The 12,240-nt window shown below is 40.7% G+C and overlaps 1 protein-coding gene across 4 annotated transcripts in view; it reads right to left on the reverse strand.

The window, feature by feature from the left end:
* The window catches only part of INTS6 (integrator complex subunit 6), a 95,376-nt gene extending 83,529 nt beyond the window's left edge, over positions 1 to 11,847 (reverse strand). The window contains exons 1-3 of one of the 4 annotated variants that reach the window (XM_054015146.1): positions 11,079 to 11,842; positions 10,847 to 10,924; positions 10,000 to 10,149 (exon numbers count right to left, since the gene is read on the reverse strand). In XM_054015146.1, coding sequence (XP_053871121.1) covers positions 10,000 to 10,149; positions 10,847 to 10,924; positions 11,079 to 11,189 — 339 coding nt within the window. In that variant the 5' untranslated portion in view covers positions 11,190 to 11,842. Of the gene's footprint in view, positions 1 to 9,999; positions 10,150 to 10,436; positions 10,666 to 10,846; positions 10,925 to 11,078 lie in introns of those variants that run through there. The other 3 variants (XM_054015144.1, XM_054015145.1, XM_054015149.1) reach the window with 3 other exon arrangements.
* Positions 11,848 to 12,240: the final 393 nt, after the last annotated feature.

The following is a 12,240-nucleotide window of genomic DNA, read 5'->3' on the forward strand; positions in this document are numbered from 1 at the left end:
AGACCCATTTTTAAAGGTATTCAGGCATCTGGTGGGATTTTCAAAAACACTGAGGTTCCTAAAATTCATTAATTTCAATGGATATTAGGCACCTAGATGATTTTGAAAATCCCATAGGATGCCTAAATACCTTTAAAAAGCTTTCCCAATATCATATTGCAGGTCACTGTCAAGTAAAGGCAAGAGCATTGAGCTAAGTACACCTAGTGAAGATCAGGAAACAAGAATAATGATCAAACAAGTTCTGTTGTACTCATTTAGTATCACTTTTTTGTTGAGAATTCTAGATTTCAATCAACTATTGCCAAGATGTTTAACATTGGGTCGCACTACAAAAAAAAAAAAACTTAAAAATTAAGTTTTTCAACTAAAAAAATCAAGAATGTCAGTTTAATTGAAATTATAGAGTGATAGCTACTGAGTATATCTAATTTGCTTAAATTTTTTTAATAAAAAAGTAACAATTTGTGAGTAAATGTACTGTAAAAATGGTACTCTTCTATTCAGTTTAAAACTCATCATCCAACTATGGTATTGATTCCTGCTTACTAAAATGCAAAATAAAAAAGTATGCATAGTCAGTTGCAGATTAATAGAGAAGCCCACACACACATATGCTAGTGTAATCACTTTGAAACTGGGATTCCCTGCCCCCAGGTCTTCTCAATGGCCTAGTAAATGTACTTAAAGTTATTTAGAATCTAGGCATATTTCCATCTAGTTATATTTTTGATTATAACTGTTGTACAAAAAAAGTAAAATTTGTCGTACTTAAATTTTGGACCTAGATACACTGTTTAGAAAAAGGATATTACGTAAAAATACCTATTACCTTTCCTCCCTCTTCCTTCCAAAATTAGCAGCTTTACCTTTAAAATCTATCCCAAGGAATTTGGATTCCCAAGCTGGTTTTAGTCATGCCTTCTAAAGACATCTGTAAAGAGCTTGATCCGAATCCAAAAACAATTGGCTTCACTGGGCTTTAGATCAGATCCTTAATTATTGCAGCCTTTTTGTTTTATTGGGTTAATAATTCTTTCCATACTTAGGGCACATTTTAAAAAATAATCATATGAAAGGGAGAAGGATTGGGTGAGAAGAGGTATCCATATTCGGGTCTTAATAATTCCCCTTAAATTGTGCATTAAAATAAAAATTGGATCTCTCTCCTTTCATCTTGGTTAACATAACAGATTCCATTTAAAGTTGTTGTTTTTTTTTTAAAGACACGTAAAGGAGTTAACTAATGTCACTAATACAACACTGAATAAATAAAAATGAAACCAACAAATGTATGGCTAAACAATGCCATTAAGAGGTGGCAAGGTGCAGCGCTAAATACTGTATGATAGAGCCAACAATGTTGGTAAAATCAGTGAAAAAAATTGAGCTTCTGTGAGGAAAGATGGTCTTGTGGTTAGGCAGGGGACTGGGAGTTAGGAGACCAGATGGGTCCCGTTGGGAATACAAAGACTCCTGTGTGACCCTGAGTCAGAGTACTGAGAATTCAATTTGTCAATGTTTGTAAGGTAGTTTGAGATGCTTAAGTGGAGGGGCAAGAAAGATGCAAAACATGTCCTTGCTAGATTCCACACAAGTATGACTAGTTTTCGGCCAAACACTCCAGCAGCAGTGCCAAAGAGAATTTGGCCAGGCATTGGACTAGAAAAGGAAAAAAGGATGCATGGCTGGAAGTTACTGTATTTTGATTACTTAATATTTAGGCAGATTTTTAAAAAGAATATTAAAAACACCCCCATTACTGTCCTAATTCTGTACATGCTTAATCTTGTCTGATTTTTTGTAATGTGTGTACTCTACTTGTGTAACCGTAACGTTCTATTACAATGTAGTTACATAATGCCATCATTCATTGGAGACAAACAACAAAGTATACTAATGTTTATCAGCCACAGCCTTTTAGGAGGTGATGTTATCCACCATAAGGCTGATTTTGAGCAACTTTCTTCGTCTTCCCTCTGGAACCTGAGCTACATGTAACATACTCATTACTCAAATGCTTTAGAGGTCTACTTCAAACCTATTAAAGAGCAGAGACTAGGAAGATGCTCATATTTAGTACTCTAGCTCATCTAGACAGCAAATTTTTATTTACATAAAAAAAAAGGTCAGTCACTTAGATTCACCTCAATAGTTACTGTTCTGGCTGAGTTCCACATAGCTCTTTGACTGCAAGGAATGGTTGTCCACATAATACATGGGAAACTCAAGATGACCCTTCTACAGGAGTTATCACACCAGACCCAGATTATATTAGTATGTTGCCTCTAGCAGTAGCCAGTAACTAATACCACAAAGAAAGGAAAACCCATAACAGATCAAGGCAATTGAGAGATTCTGTAAATTGGAGATGACTGGGATGGACACAGGAAAAAACTTAACACTTGTAAAGGCAATTATTTTATGCCCAGTTTTATGACTCAGGTGAAAATGTAAGGTCTTGTCAACGCCAAAAGGACATTTAAGGACGTCTGAGTTGTTAGTTACAGCTAAACATGTTTTCAACCTGACTTGTATGTGTTTGGAACACATATATATTTGGAAACCATAGTACTAAGTGGGACAGAGTCTATATCTCACTTTCTGGTAGCATAGCTGTTTAAGCAAGCCTCTGAAAACCATGTAATGGTGCTAGTTATCACCATGTTCAGAAGATGTTTGTCAAACATAGCTCTGCCAAATCCATGCTTGACAACCATTTTAGAACAACCACTGTAGCTAAAATAGTCATGGCTGGTAGCATGGATAGGACCAGAATCTCACTACATACTGTTTTCCTTTTATGAAAGGTAAAATGCAATCAGGAAAATCTTACGGCCCTGCTCCCAAACACAAGGGCTCAAGTTATTCTTGTTGATATTAATATCCATGCTACTAAATACTAGTGACTTTCCATTTATACGTAATAATAATTCAATTTAGGACACTAGTCCAGAGCTTAAGAGACCTGCTCCACCACAGACATCTTGTGAGACTTTGGGAAAGTCACTTTGTTTGAATTGGAAACATGTTCCTATAAAGGAAATTTGTACACAGCTGGGAATATTGTGTGAAATGAGACATACTGTACAATTTCTCTTCCTGCTAGTATTCAGACAAGTAGAATTTTGTTTAACGTATCTTTAACACAAGAGGGATAGAATGGGATGGAATGTTGGCATCACAAAGAGGTAACAGTGATAGTTTTAACTGTGGACAGGAGAGATCTGAAGTGTGTAATAGTAGCAGCTCCCCTTAAGGATACAGGAACATGGTTCAAAATCTAGTCACCACTTTAGATATTCATTCATTCAAGAGCAAAACAGGTCACTGAGTTGGGCCCTAAAACGAAGCATACTTTCTTGCAATGGTCCCCCAGTGGTGTTTACTGCTAACCGATACTGTGGAACAAAAGAGGTATCCAAAAATCTAAACTACTCTAGGAAAGCAGTGGAGGGGATGGCATTCCTAGAGATCAGAATGTAACTCCTTATGCCAAAAATACATAATTGGAAGGCAAAATACTCAAGCTCAGGGCATACCACCTAATATGGAAAAATGAAAAGGCAAAGATTCCACCTCACCCAAGCACTTTGCATCAATGCCTTTAACAGAAGCCTAGAGTAAGTTACTGATAGAAGGCTTTGGATGCGTTTACATTAACACTACTTTGTAGCCTGTTCCAATTCCATTTAATAGCAAGATATTGAAGGATGAAGAATCCTTCAGTGTACCTACTGCCATCAATTAACCTCCTTCTTGTTTTTGCAACTGTCAGGCCTTAAAAGTGTGGTGCTCCTGCTTCCTAATGGATGAAGTTCTCCCTAGACTGTGTTCCAGAGTTCCTCTGAGTAGATTTTTTTTAAAAAAAGAGATGGGGGAGGGAAGAGAAAAGAAAATGCAGTTACTCTAGAGCAGTACAAGCTTCTACTGCCATTAAAGAGAAAAAAAACTGCCTTTGCAGCAGTACAAGTCTGACAAGGCAGGAAATGTTAGTCTAAACTTGGGTTGCAAATCTGGATGTACTCTCAAAGCACAGGTCATTCCACTGCAATACTTTTCACCCTTGAATGCCAAGAGATTTATAGTTGAAGGATTTTGATTTTTTGTAAGCAAGGGATTGCATAGAAGATAAATACATTCTCTACCCATGCCCAAAGTCAAGAGCTCCACGTCACATGATGCATAAGCCAGGAGCCCATTAAAGACACCTTCCATACCTTCAAACAGCCCAGCAGCTTTAACCATGTCAAAAAACTACAAACCTCTAATAAAAACCTCAATAACTACAATCTGCAAAGTCCAACACTACTATTTAAGTGACTAGTCAAAGAAAAATCAAATCAAACTCAGCATGACAACTAGTGTAAGATGTAACATATGCAAATTAAGATGACATGATACAGTGAGGCATTCTTTACAACACCTCACTCAAAAGATGTTTAGATAAGATGGCATTATACACATATACAACCCTTTTACCAAAGTGACCAAGGTTGTGACTTGAAGCTCAATTACCAAATATATTTATTAATTTGTGTTACTCAGTGACACAGGTGTGAGGAGCCTCAGACTGAAGTGTATGACTATTCCAACAATTTGGACAAAATAAAGAAATCTTTCCACAAGCATAAATGAGATGCCTCTTTTACATAATTTAAATGTGCTACAAATTAGTTCACATTTTTAAGCCAAAAAAATACTGATCCTCTGCAGACCAATGTGAAGCAAGCTTTATTGTGTAAACATTCCAATGATCAGAATAAATAAAAAAAATTCTCTTGCATCTATAAATAGTTTTAATGAAAAATTAAGTAAAAAATACTTGTGTAGCAATCAATCTAAAATGCGGTTACTTGAGAGAAGCTTGCAAATTGGATAAAATCTGGATAATTGGGTTGTTTTAAAAAAATCCCATTATATGTACAAAACCCCTCAATGTACAGAATGATAAATCTCTTTACAGCCCTTGGCTTATTCCAAAATGGCTTGAGATAGCCTTCATGTATTTAAGATTCAAATTTGATTTTAGGTTATTTTCTGCTTCAAGGTTTCTTTCCTACGTATTTGTAAATACTCAAAATTAGAGCTGGCCAAAATTTTTCAGCAAAAACCAAAATTTTGAGAATTTGTTTTGATTTCACCAAATTGTTTGGGGGGTGGGGTCATGGGGTAGAGGGGATTCCAAAAGATTCGAAACATTTTGTTTTAACATTTTCAGAATGAAACATTTTGATTTTCTGGTTTGAAACCACTTTCTATTTAAAATTTCTCAACAATGTAACTAAAAAAAATCAAGTGTTTAATAATCAAATGAAATAAAATGTTTCAATTTTGACAAAATATTTTGTTCAACTCAACAAATTTTTGACTTTTTAAAATTGCAAACTAATAAAAAATGGCTATTTGCCCAGCTCTACCTGAAATGCACTGAACAAAATTAGGAAGATTTTTGCCAAGAGCAAGGATATTGGGTGGTACTACTGTAATATTTTTCATGGGATTTATATTTTATTCCATGTAATATGTTATTCAGTGTGAAGAAGAATGAGTTTCTACTTTAGAGAAAGTCCACTTTGATTATAGGAAAATATTCTTTCAGAAATTTGTCATCTGGGCTGTCTTTTGTTACATTAAGTCTGCTTATCAAATTCAGTTCACATCTCATGGGTCAGTTTCACTGAATCAGCCGCATACTTTAGAAGCCTGATTAAAAGCAAGGTACATCTGTAGAGATACTGTGTTGGTGTCTAATAACAGAAGTTTCTATCCAAAACACTAGAGAAAATTTCACACTGGTGAAAATTTGAAGAGGACATTATACAAAAAAAGTTAACTTGAAACACTATTGCCTTGGTACTTTGTGAAAATATTTGGTTAAACAAGCACATTTTCTCTTAGCATCCATCTCATACTGTACTGATTCTGCAGTAAGAGAGCATGGTATTGACAGCCTCACCACAGAAATAACTGTTTGCAAGATAAAGTGCACTAGGCTGCATAGAATCAGAGTTTTAGTGACTTAAAACAGATCCATCAGATTAAATCTTGCAGCACTATTGTACTTTTCATTTACATGCATTAATTTTTACTATTTTGGTGTTGCATACCTTACAGCTTCAATAGTTTATGGTTTCATTATCAAATTCAACAGTTTGCAATTTGTCAGGATAGGTATTTAGATGGTCCACTCTGCTTACATTTCTGCTACGTTATTTAGGAAGTTACATACTTCTAATGTTTTCCATTTCAGTATTAACCACAACTTCAAACACCACTAGTAGTATTAACCCTATAACCAGTTACAGCAAGCTGCATTTAGTATTAGTGATATTTAACTTTGTCTATTAAGTTAGGTAGTCACAATTTATCTAGCAATCATGAAAAACTATAGTGACACCACTGTATTGCACGAGGTGATTGAGGAAAATCTGCTAGTAAGAGATCTAGCAATTCAGCCTAGTATAGAAAATGGATAGAGAAGCTGATCAGCGAGAAAAATGTTATAAAACAAGTCAATTAGGTAAGTGCAAGCTAGGCTAGCAAAGTTACAAAGGTGATGTGATAGGCAGTAGATGTATAAAGTCAATGTATTAAATCAATGTATTTAAATGGTTTCTCTATTGTACACATTCTCATTTAAGCTTTTTTTGTTACTGAAGCTTACCTAATAAAGATCCACAGTTAGGTGCAGAGCACCAGTACCTTTTACTGGTAATATTAAAGGCTAACATTTTCTTTAAAAAAACTCTTAAATTCATCTATCAAAACCAGTCACAGAAAGTGAAATACATGAACAAAACTACTCCACTTTGTGAACGCTGCTAAAGCCAAGCAAGGATAATATATAGCTTAACATCAAATGGAAAGAGTTACGCAAATTAAAGGGCCACAGCTAACTTAAAAAAATTCATATTTCTGTCTGAAAACTTAACTGCAGTAGGTGCAAATTAACCCTTAGATTATTATTTAGATTAGGAAAAATATTTTTCCTTTAGTCAGGCCAACTGTTCCCCTGTATAGTAAGAGAGTTTCTCCTTTGTTAACAAGATCCTTAAAAAATGAGGGAGCATAAAAACCCTTGTAAAAACACTAACAGGGTTTATAAATTCAGGATATGTTTAAAAGTGTTAGAAACTGGAACTTTAAAAAAAAATTAGGTTAAGTGTCTCTTTTAAGATCCAAATGTGAAATTATGTGACCTAATACATCTGTGCAAGTGGTAACTCAAACATTGTCATCATCTGTTCATGACTTGGTAACAATGCAATGCAAAATACATATAGTGAATGGAGATATTTGTATTATGGTCCAAACAGGTGATGCAAGGAAATACGCGGCAGTTTTTCCTCAAGTTTAATTTGAGAACAAACATTCAGCCATCAGTCCAATCCAGGAAGTCTGCTGATGGTGAACTCTGGCCAACTTCAAAAGATGTCAGATATAACAAGTGGCCTAACCATTTAGATAAACAATTCAGAAGTTGGATGGTTTAACCAGATTGAATCTCAATAAGTTTGAGACATGTCTTGTCATTAGTATTTATAAAATAAGCACATTTGTTCTACAGCTCAAGTACTAGAAACAACAGGAATCTGAACAAATATTTTAGAATCTTGCCAATACAATGGCGGGAGTGGCGGATAACTTAGTGGAAGAGACAGCCTGATATAATTTCCCAAATGCTTCATTAAAAAATGTTTGAATTTATGCTTCATGTAAAATCTTCTCTAATATCTATTAGATCTTATTTATTTGTAAATCATCCTGTCTTCTGAACCCAAGAGTAGATCTAGCTACTCTATTTTAGACAGCTAAACTAGACTGGTTGAGATATTCAAGTAGTCTCATCAGTGTAAAAAATTTTTCCTAAGCGTTTCATTTAAAAATTAGATGAGTAAGAGTATGCAACTGTCTCCAGTATTTCAACAATTGAGTATTCTTACTTTCATCTTCCTGAATTATTCCCATGTCATTAAAATGTACATGTTGCAAAGATGTTTATTTTCAGAAGAGCTGTTTAACAGTGGATCTTCCCATTGCTGATGTCAGTTGACAGGATGGCAATATGTATTGCTTATAAGCCAATGTGAACTTCAAGAACCAGTTCAGTCCCAGAAGTGAATTCCAGTGCAGTTAAATAATCTGAAATTTTAGTCTAATTTATGAAAAAGTTCTAGTCTGATAGTGGTGTTACAATGGGAACTAGGGACTTCAGCAGCACAGGATCTAGCAGAACAGATCAATTTAACACAGTCACCTATTTTTGTAAAGGACACTGAAAAAAGTTCAGAAAAGATTGTTTAATCATGAGAGTGAATATTTGCATGTACCAGAAGCCATTCTCTTCTGCTAAGTCTACCACACATGGAACAGTGTGAAGTATCTGATAAACTTTGTTTAGAAGTTATCAACTTATAATATCTAGAAGAGTAAGGGTGTTTCTGAGGTCAAAGAAATCTGGTCTGGAATCAAAGATCTAAGGACAAGACAGACCAGGCACAAATAAAAACAATGCAGATGCTCAAAAGACAACGAAAAGCACTTGTTCTTCATAGCATAACCAGCCAATGAGAGTCATGGCATCAACTCAAATGCCCACTTGTTTAAAAAAAATAAAACAGTGAGCATAGCTGACTCACCCAGGGCCTGTAATGTTTTATGGATGAATATCACTGCTGTATTAATTATCATCAATAGCCATGGCAAAGGATGGATATGGATTTTTTTTTTCGCACCTGGGAGGGTAAGTTTCCACAAAAACTTTGTAAGGCTGACCTAACTGAAACCAGAATGAAGGAAAGCATAAAAACAGGTGAATGCACGTAGGTGTATAAGAGGGCAACACATGGAAATAGACTAAAGATTGGCAGTGTGTGTTGAATTGGAACATTTCAAAGTTTCATTACTAGGACTGCATTTAAAAACGTGTTTAGGGTGACTTGGAAGTCTAGTGGCAGTGCAACACAGTGAAATATGAGAAATCTGAATTTTCCTCCTACACAAGCAGAACATGGTAACGCAGAGACAATATGCTCAGCCTCAGAGCATTTGGTTGAAGCAACTTATATCACTCTCTAGTGAAACAAGCAGCAACAGCCTTTCTTCCTCTCAGAGGGCATTACGTCACAGGAGAAAAAAGGGGAAATGTGAGGCTAACAGGGCAAACAAGTGCAAAATATACATTTAATATGTGTACCCACTGGTAATGCTCTCCACTACTATGCAAAACACCACTAGGGCTGGATTCATAGTCCCAGTCTCTTACTCTTCAGGCCAAGAGCAATTGAGAGTGTTTCCAGGGCATACACTCAACCTGAGGGAGAATGGTATAGAAGTGCCTCATTGTTCTACAGTGACCCATACTGTTGATTAAAAGGTAATGTTGACACACTCCAAAAGAAGTCCTGTTCAAATCCTTCTGAGTCAGAAGGATGGCAGCTCCAGTACAGGGTGTCAATGAAGCCAGAGCTTTAATAGGAGGGAAAGAGATTGAATGATAAAAGATTTGACATGTAAGATTAAACCTCTGCTCCATTTAGCCCAATAATTTGGTCCCCACAGTGGCTAATAAGTGTACTTCAGAGAAAAGCTAAACCCTCAAAGTGCACCCAACTAATTGTGCACCACTGTACATGGAAAAGAAAAAAATCTTCATGAGCCCTACATGCAATCGGCTAATGTGCTGAAATGTCATTATCTCGATCATAATAAATATACCCCAAACTGGCGTGTGAACTGAAAAAAAAAAAATCAATGCCTACATTTGTGTTTAAAAAAACTGAAGCAGTTTTAGACTGAAAATAATAAAAACTGAATTAAAGCTGGGTACAAAACTACATCCGAGTAACGGGTTTCCCAATTGTCTAGGAACTGTTTATTTGTAAAGTAGCCCCCCGGTATGTTTTATACTTCATATTTCATGAATAGAGGTTATTTTGGTCAATTAATCGTTTGTGGTCTCTGAAAGAGTTTTCCCCCTGTTTATATTCAACCTACCTGCCCATAGTTGTCTATGCCAGTTACTAATCTATTTAAGTTTAATAAATCAAAAGCTGTCCTTAGAGACTGGCCAAGAGTCGTAAGTCCTTCAGCTTGAAGGTTTTTCAATTCATTCATAAAGGTTGCATGGTTTTCTTTCCAGCCAGCCTGCAAAGAGAAAGGCAAGAATGCTTATCCTTCAGATGTTAGCTGTGTACAAGGGGAGCCTTTTCTGTTACAGGTTACAAAAATGGTGTCTTCCTCTCTTGCAGGCATGTGGTTAAAAATACCCCCCAAACTACCAACTCATCTTCCAAGTAACTAAGAACCTCTTCTGTTCTAAAGGCTTTGAAGCCCAATCACCTCCCCCAAGCCTTTACCCCCCCCCCTTGTCCCCCACCCTGCAGAATATCAGGGTTTGGTTCCACGGTCCAAAGAGTGAGCCTACAACTTACTGCGGGTCATTGGAATAACCAGAGCCTGGTCCACGGCAGCGGACGGGGCCGGTCAATGACCTACAGCAGGTTCCCTTCTGATGTGTCATGTGGAGGCTCCGGGTCTCCACGCACGACGAGGGGGAAGCGCCAGCCAAGGCTGCCCGGCCCGAAGCAGGTACCGCTCCTCGCCGCCCCTGGCAGCCGAACTCGCCCTGGAGTTGCTGTCACTTCTCCTAACTTGAATCAATATCCCCCACAGTCCACTGCTGCTCACACACCGCACAGGAAAAATGTCGGCCATGTTGATGTCAGCGCCGCTGCCAGAGCCTGTGTGTGCCTGTGCGGGGCGAGCTGCGCTGCGCCGCCGGGAGCGCGGGGGAGGGGCGGGCAGCCCGGCCCGGGGGAGGAGGGCGATTCACGGGGGTTACCTTGATCGCGTGGGGAGGCTCCTCGAAAGTGACCAGCATGTACCTGTCTCCTCTGCTGGCGGGGTCCCGGGCGCGGAGCTGCGGGCACAAAGCGCAGGGTTACCCGAGGGAGCCAGCAGCAGCGCCCCGCATGCGAGCCCCCGCCCGGCCCTCCCCAGCCCCGCGCCCCCGCCACCCGGGCGGCAGGGCGCCCCCACCCTCTCTCGCCGCTTGTCGCAGGCAGAGCCGGTACCTTCATGAAAGTCTCTACAGCGCCTTTGGCTATGTCCAGATAGGTGGTGCCCAGATGGGTGCGCTGGTTCATGGAGGCGGACGTGTCTATCAGGAAGAGTAAGATGGGCATAGTGCGGAGCAGCAGCGGGGCCGGCGGCTACATGGACGGGGGCGGGGGGCAGACACGGGGGACGGGCAGTAGGAGCTGTGAGTGCTCTGCACCGGGAGGAGCGCCTCCCCGCCACCCCCCTCCAGGGAGCTGCCCTGCTCGCCTTTGTGTGAGGGGCCCGCTCGAGCTGCTTTATGAGAAGAAGGCGGACAGGGCTGCACGGCTGCCCTGTTGATGTTACTCAGAAGTTTCAGGCGGAGCAGCCGCGATCCACCCACCCGGGTACTTTCTCTCTCTGACTGAGGCGCTTCCTCGCTCGCAGCCCGCTTTTAAGGCAGCCTGGGCAGGTCGGGCGCCGCCCCTACAGGAACGTCCCCAAGCCACGTGACCGCTTCCCTGCCCCGCCATAGGACTTCCGAAGACCCTTCATTAGCATATTTAAATCGTGGGGAAAGAGAAACGAGGCGGCTCTAGCCGTTAAGGGAAAGGCAGTTGATGAGCACGCGTTCTAGTGGTGCGCATGCGCGTTGCAGACGCTGCCCTGCCTCAGCGGGGGGGGGGTAACAATGACATAGTAGCCCCGGCTGCCCTGCACAAGGAAGGAAGCAACCCATAGGAAAATGCTCAGTGGGGCTGGCTAGGCACTGTGGGGGGAAGTGGGGGCCCGCGAGGTTGGGGTGTGGGGAAAAGGGGGCCCGCAGGACGGGCCGCGAGAACGGGGTGTGGGGAAGAGGGGGCGCGAGATGGGGGAGGGGAGAGGGGCCCCGCGGGACGGGCCGCGAGAAGGGGGTGTGGGGAAGAGGGGGCGCGAGAAGGGGGTGGGGGGGAGAGGGGGACCCCGCGGGACGGGCCGCGAGAAGGGGGAGAGGGGGGGTCCCGCGGGACGGGCCGCGAGAAGGTGGGGGGGAGAGGGGGGCCCCGCGGGACGGGCCGCGAGAAGGAGGGGGGGAGAGGGGGGCCCCGCGGGACGGGCCGCGAGAAGGTGGGGGGGAGAGGGGGACCCCGCGGGACGGGCCGCGAGAAGGTGGGGGGGAGAGGGGGGCCCCGCGGGACGGGCCGCGAGAAGCGGGTG

This window comes from Malaclemys terrapin, chromosome 1, assembly GCF_027887155.1.
Source record: "Malaclemys terrapin pileata isolate rMalTer1 chromosome 1, rMalTer1.hap1, whole genome shotgun sequence".
NCBI classification, from domain to species: Eukaryota; Metazoa; Chordata; order Testudines; family Emydidae; genus Malaclemys; species Malaclemys terrapin.